General features: G+C 46.6%; 1 protein-coding gene across 4 annotated transcripts in view; it reads left to right on the top strand.

The window, feature by feature from the left end:
• Positions 1-20,627, top strand: part of ctrip (E3 ubiquitin-protein ligase ctrip) — a 176,418-nt gene that overhangs the window by 25,518 nt on the left and 130,273 nt on the right. For all 4 annotated transcript variants that reach the window (XM_050189402.2, XM_050189404.3, XM_050189401.3 and 1 more), the window contains exon 7: positions 3,469-3,564. In XM_050189402.2, the coding sequence (XP_050045359.1) occupies positions 3,469-3,564 (96 nt within the window). The remainder of the gene's footprint in view (positions 1-3,468; positions 3,565-20,627) is intronic.

Genomic DNA, 20,627 nt, shown 5'->3' with positions numbered 1-20,627 from the left:
ACTTCGGCACGTGGTAAATTTTCACCTGTGATGATAAGTGGGAAATTCCTCACTTGCCGTCACAGGTGAAAATTTCGCTTTGCTGCGCGTCGCCACTCTCGTACCACCCGTTCAGAAACACCGACCTTACAGCCCACTGCGCAGTGATTTTTTTCGGCCTAAAGGATGGCAGCCCTCTTGAACATTGCTGTGAACGAGTGCTGAATGATTAGTGGGCCTAGAGCACTCATGATGACTGAGGAAGCATGGAAGTAGCACGTAGCCGGCAGTCGAGTCAAACGCGTCAAACCAAGCTACAGGGAAATAGAAACACGTGAGCGGTGTCTGCTCTTCCATTAAGTTCCGATACTCCCCGCAAGCGCCGCCGTTCTGAGGGTGCCGCTGCGAATGGAACAGCGGCGCTTCCATGAACTATCAATACCCCCCATGAGTGTTGTGGGCACTGTAAATTTCTCAAAAATGTTGAAAAACCCTTCCGAAAAGCGAACACGCGGGATAGCGAAAAGCTACAGATAAGGCCATAGAGCAAACATAAAATTGTAACTATGTTGTAGCTATGTAACTATGTTCCCATTGGTCTTGTTTTTTTTTTCTTTTTCTTTTTCGTTTTTTTTTTTTTTTTTTTTGCCGGTGACATGTTTTGGTTTCGATTGTAAGTCAAAACCAAAACTTGACCTATTTAAAAAATAGGTCAAGTTGAAATCGTGTAAATACAGTACGTGGAGAGAGTCAGCGCAGCACTAACGGTGGTGGACCTGACAACCGTAGAGATTATTAAGTGCGTTCGGACATCTCCAGTGGCAATGACAACACGAAGGAAGACTACTGTGGGTCACTGAACACAGAAGATGAGGTTGTGTCAAACATTAATGTTTTAGTGCGCATGAACAAAGTCCGCACTTTCATAGCTCAGTGCAATGACATACCCGATGAGGTATTGCACTAAGTAAAAGATTAAAAGAATTATGGGGTTTTACGTGCCAAAACCACTTTCTGATTATGAGGCACGCCATAGTGGAGGACTCCGGAAATTTCTGCCACCTGGAGTTCTTTTACATGCACCTAAATCTAAGTACACGGGCGTTTTCACATTTCGCCTTCATCAAAATGCGGCCACCGTTGCCGGGATTCGATCCCGAGACCTCGTGCTCAGCAGCCCAACACCACATCCACTGAGAAACCACGGCGGGTTAAGTGGAAGATGTAGACGCATTCCTAATCGGTCGTGCGTGCTGCACATACCAGAAGAAAATCACCGATTTTTTCAAATAAAGCAGCTTTGAAGTGAGTGAAACATTTTTATTTGAGAGTATGCTTGTCTGCACACACGTCTACTGCCAAGGTACGTCATTTTCATTCCTAGGTTTGTCCACTGGCTTATAACCTCAAGTTTTTCATTACGATATTTCTAAATAACAAATGAGTTTTGACGATACTGCGTGATTCTTTATATCGAGATTTGACTGTATATCGAATACTGCACTGTGTGGCTCCCTCCAAATGTGCTTCTACGAGCGAGTTGCAATGACTTTTCGCACTGTCAAAAACATTCTATGCCGATGAAACTGCGCTATTTCGGCAGATGCTGCTAAGCAAGACATGGCATCTAAAGAACACTATACGTCATGAGGCAAAAATGAGCAAAGAGCATGTATGTTGAACTTGCTAGAAAAACAGAGTCCTTGTGCAAATTACGGCTATTCAGTTCTGCCAAAAGCAGATCACCATGCTGCTTGCAAGAACATGAAAGGATTCTGGGTCCAATACACATTCCACAAGGAAGCATCGATGACACATTCACTGTGTTGTCTTATGCCTGAGTGGCTCTGGGCATGGAATGCTCAAAACAACAGAAAGCTGAGCTAGTTGGTAAGGATTCATAATGCAAAAAAGAGGTGAGGCATGTAGGCAGGACACAAGAGTAGAGAAGTGGACAACATGAACGCAGACTCTCAACTCATCTGTGCAAGCTCAGGAATGGTATCGTCACGTGTCAGTCGGGTACATGTGCCGGTCTACGTGAGAGATAACTGTTAAGGCACTTAATTTCTTCCTTATGTAAAGTAATCGAAGGCTGACTCACGCATGCACTTTCACCATTATAGATATGCCATGCCTCTACCATAAGATGCGTATCTTCATTCTTATGTCTGTACAATATCACGCATTCATATAGCTCTGGCTTGCAGTTACAATCTTGGCAATGTAGGGAAAGATTAGAAGGCGATCCACCGGTTAACGACCTTTTATGTTCCATTAATGCATAATGAAACAAAAATCTCGTCGACAGCAGGTTAAAGAAATTGAGCATGTCGGCTACAAAATCCAAATTTGCAAGTCCTTTGTGAGAGAACACATATGCATGTCAGAAGATAAAGGATCGCGGCCTTTTGATAATTTTAATTAAGAAAGCTGGCCTTGGGAAACGCTTCTCCATCTGCGAACTAACGCTACCCGCGCCAGCGAACATAGACTGTTGCTGTCTCCACATATGAGCTTTCGGCGTCCTACGTTTTAAGCATGAGAAGCTTCTAACTCCTGTTGACGGTGCGCCGCGGGTGACCTCGGCGCCAGAATGGAGGGTAAACACCGGGCTAAACCTAACCGAAATTTGTCGAATTTTCAGCCTGCTGCATGGCGCCTATGTGGTAATTCGCTCGGACCCTTCCTGCCCAAATTGCCCCTGCTCCAACGCCAACGTAGAACATATCCTCTTCCGTTGCCCCACAGCCACCACAGCCCTCCATTCACTACACAACTCCAAACCCTCCTCTGTCTTTGCTATCACTGCCCGTATCAAATGTCGCCGTCGAATGAGTGTTTAGCCAGGTCTCGCTCATTAAAACCAACTTTCGAAATAGAATGTCGAACGAGTCATTGGTAGCGCTCCTCCACGTGAAGTTTGGCCTGGCCAGGAACGGGAGGCTGCTTCAAGGATTTTAAACCGGGCCAAGAATTTTATCTCGTTTCAGCTCTGAGATTTTGTGCGGACCAAGCAGTTTCACTTCGCAGTAAGCTCGTGATGCTTAATCAAAGCATACTTTTTATGTCTGTATATCGTACTAGATTTTGAAAATACGGCCATCTATACACCTATTGCAATCCTCTTCGAGTTTGACATATCCATGATCGACGGTACTTCACATAGTGGAAGCACAAAGGAGCGCAGATAACACAAAACTTGACTTAACCTTACGTCTAAGGTTGTAGTTGTGATGTATGAAGCAGTTGTTTCACGGAAAGCATCACAGATAAAAAATGTACAGTGCAATGCGCGGAGTTACACTTCCATTACCAGACTACTTGCAAAGCTTGCCTGCTAAGTATGAAACAGTATGGAATGATTATATGTTCATATGTGTATCTTATAATGCTTTAGATATATGCTTTTCATTTCAAAAAAGAAAATATGTTTTGGCACTTTCCGACGCAGTACTGATGAATTCTCTGATGCTGCTCTGTTTTCAGCCCTGCTAGAAGCCAGGGGCTTGCCTCCTCACCTGTTTGGTGCCCTTGGTCCACGCATGCAGCACTTCCTGCACCGGTCTATCGGCAGCAGTGCCAGTGAGTCTTTGCACGTCTTGGGACAGCGTGCAAGTTTGCATGCTGGCTGGCTGTTCCGCATGAAAATTGCTAAGTAGCTTGAGAAGGCTTCCAGGCTCTGTAAATGTGGGCCACATGCTGGAATGATCACGCGTGGCATTGTGCAGCACTCTTGCCTTCAGTCACTCAACTTGACACCTTGCTTTGGTTTTTGATAATTGTACATTTCACTGGCCACTATGCCGGCACAATTGGCAACTTAGAGAAACTGAAGAGTGTTGGTTGGAGCCATGTCCATGTTTAGATTCATATGTAGGATTGTTTTTCTGATGCCATATTTATTCTACTCTTAGATGAGGGTGTTCTTCATATTTGTGTTTCTTGATGTCGCATAGGTGAATAGTGTAATTTGGTTAACTATAGAAGTGTCGCTTTGTATCCATCTTGTGATATTTTTTTTTAGTTGTGTTGTTATATGTTGGAAACGTGGACACTATCATATCCAATGCCACATCCATCAAACGTAAAAATGTTACTTTTCAGTTTGCTTCTGTCACTTTGTGCCCTTGTCCATTCTTGTGGCATTGGTTGTGGCATTCCCATGGTGTTAATGGAATACTGACATGACATTATCACCTCCTTTTCTTTGTTTTCTTTTTTTTCTTCATGTCAATTGATTTACTTCTAAACCTTTAAGCACCAGAATAATTAATGAAAAGCCACAGAGGGCAGTAAATAATGTAATATAATAGCTTTTCTACAGCCAGTTCTGGTTTCGCTGTGTCGTATTACTGTGTCGTAATGTCACAATGCACAAAGCGATCATGTGGGAGCAGGGCATTACGAGGTTTTGACACTCGTTGCGTCCTACTCGGTCACCTCCTGTGATGGGGCTCGTGGGAGCCAATGCAGCAGCATATCAGGCGACTGAGCCAGCTTAAGCGAGTGTGAAACCGTCAGTCTCTTGTTCCTTGTGACCACCTTTTGCATGACGACGTCGCAACACATTAGAAATGAAGCCAAAACTGGCAATAGAAAAGCAGTTGCATGAAATTATTTGGGGTGCTCTAAGTCTTGCGTGCATTATCTCTAGTGTTTAGAGGTCCCAGACCTTCAGTTAATGCAAAACATTATGTCAGTACACCTCTAAGCAGGCTTTATCGTGCCTACTTCTCTGTCTGCTTGACATCTTAATGTGAATGAATCCACTATCCACACATGATGGCTCCAGTGGGAGGTGCGTTCAAAATGCAAGCCCAACTAGAAAGGTTTTCATTAGCCTTGCTATAGCCATTGTGTTCAATTGGAACAAAGTATCAGAGTCTGTTGAACAGCACAGCTGCGTCATGCGAGTCAGTGTTTAGCTTATTTAGTGGAAAGCTAGTGATGGTCACTTAGCTAATGCATACCCTGGAAGGCTACTAAAGTGTCAAGTGGGTGCAAGGGTTTGTGGAAGAATGACACTTCCCTTCAGTGAATGTTAATACAGTAGAAGCTACTGGGAGGATTTGAAGCAAAGCTCAACCTGTGTTGTCCTGCAAGCATGCCATTGGGGCATATTGGCAATGCTGACCAAACTGCCATGTATCTTGACATTGCAACAGCCAAGACTCTGCACAGCATCACTAGCTCGAAAGTCTGAATTCAGACTGCTGGGAATGAGAAAACATGACTGATGATGCTGGAATACATGGTGCATGACCACGAACTTCCACCCAACTTCATTTTTTGTTGCGAGACAATTTTGAAGTTATTTTCCAGTAATGCGATTATCTGCTGCCAGGAGAAAGGGTGGATAGAAATCTTGTTGGTCCTACACTTAGATCAGATGGTGTGATGCTGACACTCATGTGCCTTCCTTCACCCTGTGTCTATGCCAGAATATTTTGAACCCACTTATAGTAAGCACAGTTGAACCCACTTATAATAATACCAGTTTTAACAATATACCTTATTTATTCAAATCTACGAAAATATTTTTTTAATAATAATCATATACCGAAGTCTAGGGTTGGCTTATATTTGAGGATTAAAAAAAAATTGCCAGTTTGTTATTGAGAATGATAAATATGGTGCATAGCTAGCACAACGTATAAAAGTCAGTATCGCAGTGAGTTTCCACCCAACTTCATTTTTTGTTGCGAGACAGTTCTGAAGTCATTCTCCAGTAATGCGATTATCTGCTGCCAGGTGAAAGGGTGGATAGAAATCTTGTTGGTCCTACACTTAGATCAGATGGTGTAATGCTGACAGTCAGGTGTCTTCCTTCACCCTGTGTCTACGCCAGTATATTTTGATCCCACTTATAGTAAGCACAGTTGAAACCACTTATAATAATACTAGTTTTAACAATATGTTGTATTTATTCGAATATAGGCCAATAGTTTAGTATACGATTATTAGAAAAAGAACAAACTCAAGGGTCTGCTTAGATTCAAGGATTAAAAAAAAAAAAAAAAAAACGTGCCAGTTTGTAATTGAAAAGGATAAATATGGTGCATAGCTAGCATAACCGCTAATAGCCACGGCAGTAGCCAACCGAAGTACATGAGTGACGTTGCCATTTTGACCTGCTATTTTGACCATTTTGATGCCCTTTGGCGCTTATCTTGTCCCACTACAATAATTGTGATCTGTCTTGCCCGCATTCCTTTTATTTATCGCTGCGAGCCCAGTACTTCCAAGTCGCGAAGGGCATGTGCATTATTGGCATGACATGGCATTTTCGACAGGGAAAGTAGAGAGTGCAGCTTTTTCAAACAAGGAAATGAAAGCAAGGCAGATGACGATTATTATGGGACAAATATACACCCTAAAGGGTGTAACTGTTTCAAGAGTCTATCGCTATCGTGGCTATAAGTATTGGCATGCGGCGTGGCGTTATTGTAATGGCACCAAACAGGCGATGCCACAAACAAAAAGTTGTGCTAGCCGTAGAGGCATCGTCAAACGTTCAAGCCGGGCAGGACTTAAGCATCGATCCATGATCGATGAGAAAAACGTCCATCGTTGGAGGGGGCAACCGGAGACCTCACCTTTTGTCTGTGCTGCAAGGAGGAGATCATAGTGATAAGATAAGCACGCAATAACAGAGGAGCTGTTCAGAGATTGCGCGAGTTTCGATGCGTACAAGCCGTGCCGCACTGTGTGCATGCATGGGCACGCAGACACAAGCTTGTGCGTGTCCACAAGCGTACGGGGCTAGCAGCGATGATGGCGTAGAGTGAGCTCGGCATGTTCATATTGAATAAATACTGTTTTGATGTTGTGAACACTGTCCTCACTTTTTTGTTCGTTGTTCATTCGAGGTAAGTTTTTAAAATTTTTTATGGCTTCGGACATTCGGGGGTCGGCTTAGAATCGGGGCCGGCCTAGATTTAAGTAAATACGCTATCGGATATAGCAAGCAGCCATGGCACAATTAGCTTTTGCATGTGCTCTGTGGTAAAATAAACCGTGTACTAGAATGTTTCCAGGCCGCATTGTTTGTTATAGCTAGTGGATGTCTGACGAAAGAAAAAAAAATTCCTATGTGCCGTACGCACCATATTACCAACACCATATACCCTCGCCAATGGAAAAAGCTGGCCATAACAATAACCCACATTGTCGTTTTCGGTGGGATATCTATTCTGCATCCACTGGATGCCTGCCTAAACAGACTTTAAGGACAGGTTGCTTATGCTACACACAGATTAAATCCAGGAAGATAGACGCTGACACCTTTAGGAGGATCAAGCAACCTTGTGCATTGCAAATTGCTGAGTGAATGCCTACCGCATGGTATCAAGTCTAGCATATCATTTTCTGACGAGTGCTCCATGTCAAATGAATTTGACGGCATGCAAGATGACATTCTCTTGGAAGCTGACACTAAGAATAAAAACTTCTGAGAACTCTGCCTATGACCACGGCGAAGACGAGTGAAGGATCACATATTGAGAAAACTGATAAGTGCTAGTCAACATGTCCAAAATAAACATACTTTTTGTTGCCTCCATTGACCTCTCGTTGCTTTCGTATGCTTTCGTACTTTTCCCACTGTATGTAATGAACAGTTCCCCCCTCGTTACAATTGTCTCATTATTAGGGGTACGCAATTATTTGAAACTTTTGAATAACGACTCAAATAGGGTCCTATTTGTTTTATTCTTCAAATCGAATAGTCAATATTCGTAAATGCAAGTGACTTTCTAATGCTTTTTTAATATTTCAGAACGTCAACTGAACCCTGTTAAACATAAAATTGGAGCAAAAGTATGGTACCTCCACGGGCATAGTATAGACATAAAACATGACAACTTGCATAGTAGAGTAGGCTACGTTGCTTAGGTAGCTGAACTTTACAGGCTATACAGCGATCACTTGCGCTTACTGGAGAGTCCTCTGCATGTGAAGAAACTACTCATTTGCTCCTAATGCTCCATTTGTGCTTTTAGTAAAAAATGCTTGAGAACATACTATGTAATGACAGATAGTTGTGAACATTGTTTCAGATTAATTGCGATAACGACCGTTCAGTTTGTAAAAATATTCAGTTCACTTCTGGCATTATTTGGTTTGTATTCGATTCAGTCTCGGAAATTGCTATTTGCACAACTCTACTCATTAAGTCCGAGTAAATGTGATGGTCTAGTCAATCCTTCGGGAAAGTTTGTATTAGGTGAAGTGATTGTAGTGGAACAAGGCAAGTAAAGGGCAGGCTATTCACTCGGGTATAGTCGTGGTTTGTTCCGATTTTACAACCATGGTGCCCTTGGTATATGGATGGCCTTAACCGTGGTTAAACTTCGTCTTCGTTGATTGCTTAACCGTGGTGAAAACCAACTGTAGCCTGCTGGAGTTCCACGGACATTCCTATTCATGGTTCATGGTGGCAATAATAGGGCATGGTTATAGTTTCAATTCACACTTGAATTCCGCCACAGAATAATATTGCGTCCACATCCAAAATTAAACCTAGTTTGTGACACAAGATGAGTGCGACATGTACAGTGAGACGACATGTACAGTTGTGCCTACACGTACAGTCGTGCCTACATGGCATGTGTAGGCACGACAGTTCCGATACCTTGTCAGGCATTTTGCCGTCTTGGATATAAAAGTGGCTAGCATTTCTGAGTGGAATGCTGAAGCAGAAGTACCTGCACTTTCGAAGTACAAACACTACAGCATATTCATACAGCGTCTATCATCTTGACTGTTAGCGAAACATCGGTTACTGTAAACAGAGGTTGCCATGGTCGGTTTACAGTCAACCGCGGTTAGTAGTCTAACTGCCGTTTCGCCTGCTATGTAACTGCGCTAGCCGCATTTGGCAATAACCATGCTATATAACAATTCCCCAGCCAAAGTGCATTATAGACAAATGTTACTGTTACAATGTAAAAAAGAACACTTGTAATGGCTGTCTGTTCATTGTCTGAGACAGAGGCAGGTAACTGCGTCATGTGAAAAAGCTCTGCGATTGCAGTTTTAAGAGGTCTTTGTTGCTAATGTTTCCTTTTAATACTTGCTCTCAATTTTCCATGAAGTCTGCCTTTCTGCTATGTGTGTGAATGCCAAAGGCTTCAATCAATTTTGTTATTTATGTGGCCGACACTTGTTGGATTGCTGCCCTTTCAACATGCCATTTTACAAGTGTTTCAAATGTGTTTAACCGATTTTGTTTCAGTAGTAGCTTTGATTTACTCGTTGGTGCCAATTCTGGGCATACGTTACATGCTGCAGTGTGTGCTCAACGTACCTTTATCATTTATGCTAATCAAGGCACAGCCCATCATCTACAATAAAAAGTATTTATGGTGGCCTAGTGCTACAGTTGACTTCCATTAATTTGACCCTGATGGGACTGACGAAATTGAAATTATCTGGTGGGCCAAATAAACATAATAAAAAAAATAATTGCCACGACACTGTCAATTAATTTGGCAGTATTATGTGGCAGATATATTCGCCAGATTCTAACACGCCCCTGAATCAAATGTGTGCCCACTTCCTTTCTGTCCAAAGTAGAAAAATAATGTAAACACGACCTTAACTCTTTCCCTACCATGGGGAAAATAGGTGTTTTTTGTAGGTTATGCCAATTTTTTTTCTGAAGGAACTACTGCACTCAATATTTTATGTAATACATAAGCAAAAGGCAGAATGAATGCACTTTTTATTTGTAAAAGCTTATTAATGAGCTGTAGATTGTAAAAAGATATAAATTGCCAAAATCAAGATTGTGGGATACAATTGAACAAAGTTTGTAAAGACACACTTGCATCTACTAAGAAAAAGATGTAACAAAAATTATAAGATATACAAAATGTATTGCTGTCTAATTGGCACTATCTCTGAAAAAATCAAAATTTTTAATTGAAAAGGTATTGAGCGGAACATTGAACGACCGTTGATGCTCCGGGCTCGCTTAATAGTCGTCGCTCTCATAGTCGAAGTCCGATGAAAAGGTAGCATCCTCAGACTCGCTGCTGTTCGACCTGTAGATACAGTCAGCCGGGAACTCGGCGGAATAGCGAGATCTGCTATCTCTTAAAGCGTGCGTGCCGCTCCGGGAGGTGGCCATTTTCGCTTTCTACTTTGACGATTGCCAAACTGCAAAATTAAAAAATAAGCGCTTGGGGGAAAAAAGCGAACTGCTTAAGAAACAAGGATAGTCCTCCTCCTTCATGTCCAATTGTGCAGGTGACACTACGGAAGCGGTCACATGTCAAATCAACAGTTCTGTGCCCGCCACGGTAGCTTTGCGCCTGTAGCATTGCTTGAGATCTTGGGTTTGATTCCAACCACAGCAGCTGCATTTCGACAGGGGCAAAATAAAAAAATATTCGTGCACTTTGATTTAGGGACACGTTAAGAACACCAAAGTGCCAAATTAATCCGGAGTTGGCCTCTACGGCGTGCTTCATAATCCAATTGTGGTTTTGGTACGTACAGCCCCACAATTCAATTAAAGTTTAATACTTCTGTAATGTTTTGATGTGCCATTTGAGGCAATGAATATGCTCAACCCTCTGAAAGGTTGTTAAGTACCATATTTACTCGCATAACGAACGGAATTTTTCGTAAAAAAAATTTGCGCTAATTCAGGGGAGCGATCATTATGTGGGTTAAACTTCCTGCGAAAAGAAAACATTTTTTTTTCATCCCGCACTTGCTGTGAGATGGCAACAGGTCAACAAACAGGTAAACTGTGACAGTGTGGGACACCAAAACAAACATGGCTGCCGGCAAAGCAAGCGGAATGCGCCGAATGCGATTTCTTTTTCTTCTCGTGAATATGTTACGCGCATTTAAACAGTTTCGTCTGTATCAGTAATGAATAATATCATTACTATCGGCAAGTTTGTGGCAATAACTTAGCCATGACCACTTGGAGGGGACAGAAACAGAGGTGAGCGGGCTTAGCTGCCAGTGACATAACCACATGGTGGCCACACTGCGGAAGCTGCAGCATTTGTCTTCGCTACTATCCTAATACGGCACATTTCCTCTAAGGCTGGACGAATATCTTAGCTGTGTTACAAGTGTTGGCATATGAACAGGGTACACTTCTAACGTATCAGTGTAAATGTGGCTGCTATCGTTGCCGCTCGCGATTTGTTGCGCGCCCACGAGTGCAGACAAGAAGAATCGAAAGGCACCTATTTTTGTTGTTGTTGACCGCAACCATTATAAAGCCTACACATAATAAAGGCAAGTTCGGTTGTAGCGGTCTTTTTTTTTTTTTTTTCATGGAAATGTGGAAAGGTATGAAATGGGGCATCTGCTCAAGAATGTTTGGTGCTTGCAGACCTCTTGGTATTCTTCGAGTCGTTTGCGTAGCATTCGACAGTTGCCATGCCATCATTAGCTAGACTTGGCACACGACATATCGCTGTGGCAAGTTCGGGGTGCGATCATTACATGGGAAAGGCAAAAAAATTGAATTTTGACAACAAAATTCAGGGGTGCGATCATTACGCGAGTGCGATCATTATGCAACACGGTATTGCGCGCAGCAACGCTTGAAGCAAACATCTACCCCGATGTGTTGTGTGTACTACTCAGACTAGCAGCAGTGGTGCATGCGAGGTAATGTTTAACATCAACTCTCCATTCTCGTGTTAGACTAAACAAGAAATGAAACATTCACCATCAACAACACCGCTAATTATCTTCAATCAAAGCAAACAGCGCAGCAAGCTTTGCTTACTTTGATTCCCACAGTGCGTGGGATCCGCATAATATTTTTAAAAAGGAAGGCACTTGTTAGAATCGGTTAAATACCGTACAGTTGAACCCACTTATAATAATATTCAAGTACCATGAAAGTTCCATTGTTATAAACGATAATTGTTATAATCGGGTTGCATGAAGAAATCAAAATGAAGGGATGGTAGAGCTGATATGAGAAAATTGTCTGGGAGGCCAGAGTCCCTCGCCACCACCTTTCTCCATTCGGCTGCTGATTGTGTTCACTTGTTTAACTGGCTCCTAGGTGCTCAGATTGCGCATAACAGTGTGCGACTGTCGGCGTTCAAGAATGGCACTGCTATATGTGCAAAGAGGAGTCATGGGCATTCCAGTTAGTTTTGTGCTTCGATGCATGGAAGAGCGCTTTGTTAAATAAAGTAAGTGTAACAACAGTGCTTGATGCGGTGAATTTGTTGACGCTCATATCCAAACTAGTGTCATTCTGGAAATTCATTCCAAGTGAATACGCCTTACAAGCTAACCAGCTACAATCCGTAAATATTAAAGACGTTACACCATATAAGTGATGCAGGCCATGAAATAACCTTCCAGTGGCTTCCAAGTCACTGCGGGATTATCGGCAATGAACGGGCGGATCATGCTGCCCGATCAGCCCCTACCGAAGAGCGCCACCTCCGAATTCCTCTTTCTAGAACTGACGCGGCACAGAAGCTCCGCCTACTTGCTCGGCAGTGCACCACGTCGCAATGGAATGAGCCACATTTAAGAAATACGCGACTGTACTCACTTGATCCCACACTAAGTCTTCGAGCGCCATCACAGCTTCGCCGTAGAGATGCCACGCCTTTATATCGACTTTGGTTGGGCGTTGCCTTTACCAAAGCCTATGCATTTCGCATAGGGATGACCGACACCCTAACCTGTGACCACTGCGGCCATGAAGAATCAATTGGCCATATTTTGTGTGCCTGCCCGCCGTACAGTCCATAGAGCGCATGCCTTCGCCACGAACTTGACCAACTGGACGACCAACCGCTATCCGAAAAAAGAATTCTACAACATCGAAAGGACCTACCGTCACAGAAGGCCGTGCAAGCGCTATTGTGCTTCTTGCGATCTATTGGCCTGTGTGAACGACTTTAACTGGAACGCCTTTTGTGTGTGTGTCTCCATGTGTGCGTGTTCCTTCTTTATTTTTTTCCTTCTTTTTTTTTTTGTTTTTAGTGCTTTCCTCTCTGTCATCTTTCTAACCCCTATCCCCCATCCCCAGTGTAGGGTAGCAAACCGGAGACTCATATCTGGTTAACCTCCCTGCCTTTCCTCTTCATTCTCTCTCTCTCATGGGTACAAGCGATATGCAAGCTGCGCCGAGGCATCGCTCTTGTGCCCCCAAAAGGGGCCTTTTAAAGAATACGAGAAGGTTGCTGCGGCAGCCTATCAGCTTGAGAAATCCATAAGAAATGCTGAGGCGAGATCGCCACAAGCATCTCGCCACGTACTTCTCACTGGCTTGCACGAGAAAACCCTATGTCCGTCAACCTTGCATGCTTTACACGAAGCTTGCCGACATCCTCCTCCAAGGCATCCAGGTGCTCCACATAATGCAGCAGAAGGTTCCTCGCAATAAAAAAAGCCCCGGAGAGACTGAATCATCTGCTGGGCCTCCTGTGAGGACAGTGTTGAGGCAACCTGCCCTACTGCGTCATCACTGCCATCGTCACGGTCGCTATCTGATGCAAGCACATTCGCGACGATCGCCTCATCGGCTAGAAGCACTTAGTTTTCAAATCTATAGCCATGCGTTTTCTTTCCACCAGCCACTTTGTGCATTGTCGATGATCAGCAAGTGTGTGACGCGCAAGACCCGCGGCAAGCCAGCCCAAGACCCATGACGAGGAGCCGCGGTTCTCGGAGGCCAGGCGCGGGATCGACGGTAGTTGACTGAGCGACGAACAGGTGGCGTGAGTGCGGGGAGGACAGCGGCGCGAGCGTGCGGGAGGAGAGTGGAAAAAAGGGAAAACTCGGAGTGTGGTTGTGTGGTGCGGAAGGTTGGCGTGCCGGAAAATAAAGCGGTAGTTCGGGACCACGTGTGGCGTGTCGTCGATCGTGACAAGTGGGGGCTCGTCCGGGATCTACGTGAACATGGAGACAGTGGACGTTCCCGAACAATTGGTACAGCATCTGCTGGGGCAGACGAGCGGATCTACCATGGAACGCGAGCAAATCGCGGCAGCTGTCAGACAAAGACTGATGGCGGCCGAGGCAGTGCCTATGGGTTCTACGACAACGGCGGCGGCGGTTCAACCGGTGAGCGACTGCGCTCCGCGCTCCACAGGAGGTCAGCCAGGTCAGCCTCCAAGGTTTAAGGGGTTCAACGACCATCAGTCCCCCGAGGAATTTTTGGACCGGCTTGAAACGTTTTGTTTGGTCAGCGGTGTCGCAGCTGACAAGAGGCTTACGCACATTGTGCCTGCTGCGCTGGAAGGTAGCGCGAAGTTGTGGTGGCGATTCGTGAACTCGTTTGCGTCGTGGGAGGAGTTCACTGCGGCGTTTATTGCGGAATTCTCCTCCATTGACGCGAAGCGCCGCTTGAAACAAGAGCTGGAGCACCGGACGCAACATCCCCAAGAAAATTTAAAGGAATTTATTTATACCATCGCGGCCTACTACGACCGGATTGGCGGCGAAGTGCCCGAGTCGGAAAAGGTTGACCGCGTGCTGCGGCAGATGCACCCGCAACTCCAGGATCTGGTGGAGGGAAGACAGTTCGGCAGTCTCGCGGAGTTGGCGAAGGCCGCTGACGGTCTCATGGAGCGTTTCTGGAGGCGCATGCAGTACAAGCCACCACCACCCCCGACTGACCAAGTCGCGAGAGACTTGGCCTTCCAATCGACTATAAACGTGGCCGGCGTGCCGGGAACACAACCCGGAGGGTTGATCACAGCGGCTGCCGCGCCGTTCCAGTATCCGCCGGCGGCATCCCCCTGGCCGTTGCACCCCGCGGCGATACAGCCCTCCTACCACCGAGACCAATTGCACGGATTGGCCGCATTCGCCACAAGGACGCCACATCTCTCAACGCCGTCACAGCACCAAAAGTACCAGCCGCGTGACCAAAGAGAATTCAACTGCCATCGCTGCGGAGGCGTCGGTCACATGGCCCGCGAGTGCCCTACAGGTCGGCGTGGCGGCCCACCCCGCTGCTACCAATGCAACGGGATCGGACATATCCGCTCTCAGTGTACGGGAAACGGGGGACGGTAGGTGCTGCACCGGCAAGCACCTACGAGACTGCGCTGCAAGTAGCGGCCTTGGCCGGCAACAAGGAGCCTCTCCTGGAAGTGCAGATCGGGAGGACGACGTTCCAGGCCCTACTGGACACAGGCTCGAGTGTGAGCTTGCTTGGATTGCCGGCGGCAAGGGTAGCGGTCGAGGCGGGTGCCAAACCCAAGACACAGGAACAAGCACTCCGCCTGGCAACAGGTTGGTCTCAGTCGACGACTTCCCTCAAGTGCAAAATAAAGTGGGCCACAAGCAGCCGCAATCAACGCTTCCTGTGTGTGCCAGACTTGTGTCGGGACATTGTGCTGGGCAGAGATTTTTTAACAGCAACAGGCATCTCTTTACATGTATCGCTGGGTGGGTGGACGATTGGAACCGATCCACAGTGCATGGTGCCATTTGCTAAGCGTGAAAAGGACCCAGCGACAGCACTTGCAATAGAGGATGGAGAGTCGTACCACTTGCACAGCCTCTTTGAAGAAGTGCTTGTAGTTCCAGGCATAGAGAACATGCATCAGGCTGGCACCAGGGAACTACACCCAAGCATGAGTAAAGTTCTCGATGACTTTAACCATCTGTTTACTACAGTTGCGGGATGTACCACCCTGGCTCAGCACCTCATTGACACGGGGGACAGTGCGCCCGTGAGATGCAAGCTACGTCCAGTGAATGCGAAGAAGCAGAAGATCATTGAGGGCTGTGTGGATGACCTCCTACAACAGGGCCTTATAAGACGAAGCACCAGCCCATGGACTAGCGCCCCAGTGCTCGTTGCAAAGAAGTCTGGAGGCTACCGGCTCGCTGTGGACTACCGTCCGTTAAATGCACGCACCCGAGTACCTGCCTACCCAATGCCTCGAACTGACTGGCTGCTAGCGCAGTTGGGCCGAGCAATGTGGTTTTCCAGCTTTGATCTCTCCCAAGGGTTTTTCCAAATTCCTGTTTGCAAGGCTGACATAGCTAAAACGGCCTTCATTTGCCATCAAGGTACATTTGAATTTACGAGGATGCCCTTCGGGGTGGCAGGTGGTCCAGCAACTTTTCAAACCCTAATGGACCGGGTGCTGCAGGGAATCAATCACCACTTTGCTATGGCATTTTTAGATGATGTCCTTGTATACTCAGAGACACTGGAGAAACATGTTGAACATGTAAGGGAAGTGCTACAACGCATTGAGGGTGCTGGCCTTACGATTAATCCAGATAAAGTACAGGTCTGCCGTCAGTCCCTCAAGTTTTTAGGTCACATCATCTCCCCTGGGCAGTGCAGACCAGATGAGGACAAGGTGCGTGCAGTGCTGGATTACCCTAGACCCAGTACAGTTAAGCAGCTGCAAGCCTTCCTGGGACTTGCCGGCTACTATAGAAGCTTCATCCCTCACTTTTCACTGACGGCACATTCACTGACCAACCTTTTGAAGAAGAACGAGCCATGGCAGTGGGAGGAGTGCCAAGAACAGGCTTTCACTGCACTCAAGCAGGCCTTAGCTCAGGATGCTGTTATAAGCCTCCCAGATCTAAATCGACCCTTTGTGGTGGAGACAGATGCAAGTGGCATTGGCATTGCAGCTGTGCTGCTGCAGGCTGGCCCTGATTGTCTGCAGCCTGTTTCCTTCATTAGCAGAGTCCTTACAGCAGCCGAGAGCCATTATACTGTCCAGGAGTGGGAATGCCTGGCAGTAGTCTGGGCAGTGGACAAGTTCAGGGCATATCTTGAATTTACGGAGTTTGAAATACACTGTGACCACTCCTCCCTGGCATGGATGTTTCATACCGACCAAGCTTCACCCAGGGTCAAGCGTTGGGTTCTTCGGCTGCAGGGCTTCAACTGCCGAATCAAGCACAGACGAGGGCTGGCAAACATACCCGCTGATGCCTTGAGTAGAGCCCCTCTCCAGTGTGAAGACAACCCAAGTGACAACCTACATGAGACGCTGTTCCCCATTGCTGCTCCAGAACCTGAAGGCAAAATTACATTTGATGAAGTAGCTGTGGCCTCGGAGGTTGACTCTTCGCTGCTGAGTGACACAACACAGCTGGTACAAGAACAGGCTCGTGATGACCGCCTCTTAAAGCTGAAGGCAGTGGTCCAAGGGACTCGGCTCCCAAGTTCGGACCCTGATCATCGCCTCTTTCGTGATCTGGCCGAAACAACGGAACTGCAGCCAAGCGGATTGCTGGTTCAGCAAAGAGGCAACCACAAGGTAGCGTGGTTACCTAGTCACTTGCGGCAGCTGGCACTGAAGGTGGCCCACGACCATCCCACTGCAGGCCATGCTGGATTTTTCAAAACTCTGAGGCGTGTGGCTGCACGATTCGTCTGGCTGGGCATGCGAGCAGATATATCAAAGTATGTGCAGTGCTGTACTGTCTGTCAGCGCACAAAAGCTCGGCGCAAGAAACCAGAGGGCCTCATGAGCAGTCAGTGGGCAACATCACCCATGGAAGAGCTCAGTGTTGACATTATCGGGCCCTTGCCATCTACACCCCGGGGCCACAAATACTTGCTGGTAGTTATTGACAAATTTACGAAGTTCCCAGAGCTTTTCCCTCTACGAGCAGCAACAAGTGCGAAAATACTGGAGTGCATGGTGCAAGTCTTCTGCCGCCATGGCACACCTGTGGCCATCACCAGTGACAATGGCAAGCCCTTTGTTAGCACACTATGGCGCAACCTCTTGAAACACTGGGGCATCAAAGATCGCCACACAGTGCCTTACCGGCCGGCTGGCCAAATGGTGGAGCGTCACAATGGCACAATTAAGCAGTGTCTACGGGCATACTGCTCCAACCACAAAGACTGGGACCGGCACATACCTGAGATCGCCCTTGCCATGCGTACTGCCGAGAGTGTTGTCACCGGATATACTCCAGCATTGTTGTGTTACGGCCGCGAGTTGCGCACCCCATGGGAACCTACAAGCGACAAGGAAGACACAGAGCCTCCAAAAGCAGCACACCATGCACTTGCTGCGGAACTCCAGCGGTGCCTTGGAGAGGCCCTCCAGTATGCTCGGTCACATCAGGCAGCTGCTTGGAAGGTGCAGAAATCCTGTTACGACCGTCATCGTCAGGCAACAACCGTCAAAGAGGGTGACCTTGTGCTCCTTGATTCCCATACCTTGAGTGATGCGGCCAAGGGCGTTTCGGCGAAATTGGCACCGCGGCGAAGTGGACCTTATTGTGTAATCAAACGATTAGGTGACAATAACTTTGTTTTGAGCGATCCTGCTACAGGACGTCATCGAACTACTGCCCATGCTGATCAGTTGATGCTCTACCATGAGCCATGGCCCCTCCCTACCAGCACAGCTTCACGATTCGAGGGGGGGGAGAGTTGTGACGCGCAAGACCCGCGGCAAGCCAGCCCAAGACCCATGACGAGGAGCCGCGGTTCTCGGAGGCCAGGCGCGGGATCGACGGTAGTTGACTGAGCGACGAACAGGTGGCGTGAGTGCGGGGAGGACAGCGGCGCGAGCGTGCGGGAGGAGAGTGGAAAAAAGGGAAAACTCGGAGTGTGGTTGTGTGGTGCGGAAGGTTGGCGTGCCGGAAAATAAAGCGGTAGTTCGGGACCACGTGTGGCGTGTCGTCGATCGTGACAAGTGGATTAGCCATCTTCTGTTTCGGCGGCGAGTCAAGCGAGGCTGAGAAACCACGTGGCCAGGAACAATTTCGACGCAACCAACAAAGACGAACATGAGCGATTAAGCTTTTTGCAGAACTGCGCTGAATGAGGAGCCAGCGAGCAACCTGGGAGCAGTGCAGTTGGCGTGGTCCATCCGCGTTTGGTAGGGTGGCTCAGGGTAGAGCTGTGGGCGCAGCCCATTCATGCTTGGAGGGGTGGAAGGGTGACGGGAGAGAGATGCGTGGGAAAGGCTGGAAAATGAGCATGCGGCAGCTGTTCGGGCAGCGCACCATCATGGAGCGGCTTGAATTTCTAGTTTTCTTTCTTTTTCTTTTTTCTAGGATTTCGCATTGCACTACCTTTTGGCATAGATACCCAACAGCCAGACTTCATTGTTATAACTGATAATGCGGCATCGGGCCAGTGTAGTAAGGAGGTTATTTCACCATGGAAAACGCAAAAGTTGATGGTACAGCAGCTTCTTATTGCTGTAACCTATATATTGTTAAAACCGGTATCTTTATAAGTGGGTTGGACTGTAATCGTATATTGTGAGCTACCGTTATTGCTTGAAAAATCTCCCTAGTCCAGGTTGAAAATAGGCGTTTTCGACAAAGGATTTTTTATGTGTGTTCAACGCATTCACTGTCCCCTAAACTGCACCGAGAGAGACTCTATGCCACTAATAGGGTCACTAGAGGGGTCATCTTAGAGGTCAGGTGTGTGCTTGCTGAAACTAAAGTTTGGGCCCCTAGAAATGCCTAGGTGCTGGCAAGGATTGAATTAACAAAAGTCTTAACATTCGAGTTAGTTGGTATGGATTCATTGTGAGGGGTGGTAAGGCGGGCAGACAGAGACACGATAGAAGAGAACCAGACAACAAAAATGCCGGCGTTTGTGTTCTCCGATTCTCTTCTCTTGTGCCCTTGTCTGCACGCCTTACCTTCTTTCACGATGAATCCATGCCAGCTAGCTCAACTTTCCGTAGTTCTAAACCGAAGTCTACTGTAGAGGATAGCTGGTAAGGTGGAGGCAAGAGGATGTCAGTGCTACAGCTAAATCATAATGTAACAAATCGTTTTGCATTTCATTACTCAAATGTCCATGGAATGCCATGTGTTTTTTGCCTCAATAAAGGGAAACATGTGCATACAGTTTCAGTGTAATGAAATTTCACTGCTGTTGCTAAGGAAGGCTGAGGCAAGAAATAAAAGAAACACTAGGTTCGTTTGTGGTAAAATGGTTGACTTAGCTGTATTTATTTGCGGATGCACCGTGCTCAGCAACCTGGCTGAGTGTTGCTGGAGAAGCAAAAGCACACAGCAGAAATGTACAGTGCTTCAGGGGAATTTGCTGTTGGGCTAGTTCATACATGATATTCAAGGCAGAAAGTAGCACAGAATACAGGACAAGAAAGCGAGAGAGACAGCATCTGTGGAACTTCAATGGCTTGTGCATACGTTCAGGGTGGTGCAAAGTGGCAAGTGTGATTTACAGAAAACATGTTGCATGAGCACATATGCACAGAGCAAAAGTGTGACAAGTAAATGGGGTGTTGGGATACGACGTTCATGGTGGTGCCAGTGCAACTGCTAAAACACTTGAAGGGGAGAACACACTGCGCGATACGTCTATGCACCGCGTTGTACCGTGTTGTTCGCAGGTGAAGCTGTCGTCGAACAGAGGTTCGTATGGGCATTACACATGAGGTTACCTGATTCAAAAACGTACTGATTGTTTTATACAGAGTGTGAAATGTTGCAATTTATAACGCCCTTCCCCTTCCATACTTTGCAAGCAGTGCGAGAGCTACGAAAGGAGGTGCAAACATATGCTAAAGCACGACATCCTCAGAGTTAATATATGTGCAACTTGCAATGCAGGCGCTGTCTGCAAAAATATTTGTGCTGTACCTATTCGGCCACAGATGCATGTAGACTTCTTTCATGCCACCTAGTGATATTGAAACGATGGA

Source organism: Dermacentor andersoni, chromosome 2 (genome assembly GCF_023375885.2).
Source record: "Dermacentor andersoni chromosome 2, qqDerAnde1_hic_scaffold, whole genome shotgun sequence".
Taxonomy (NCBI): Eukaryota; Metazoa; Arthropoda; class Arachnida; order Ixodida; family Ixodidae; genus Dermacentor; species Dermacentor andersoni.
Note: the sequence above shows the minus strand (reverse complement) of the source record. Positions and strands in the feature narration are given on the sequence as shown.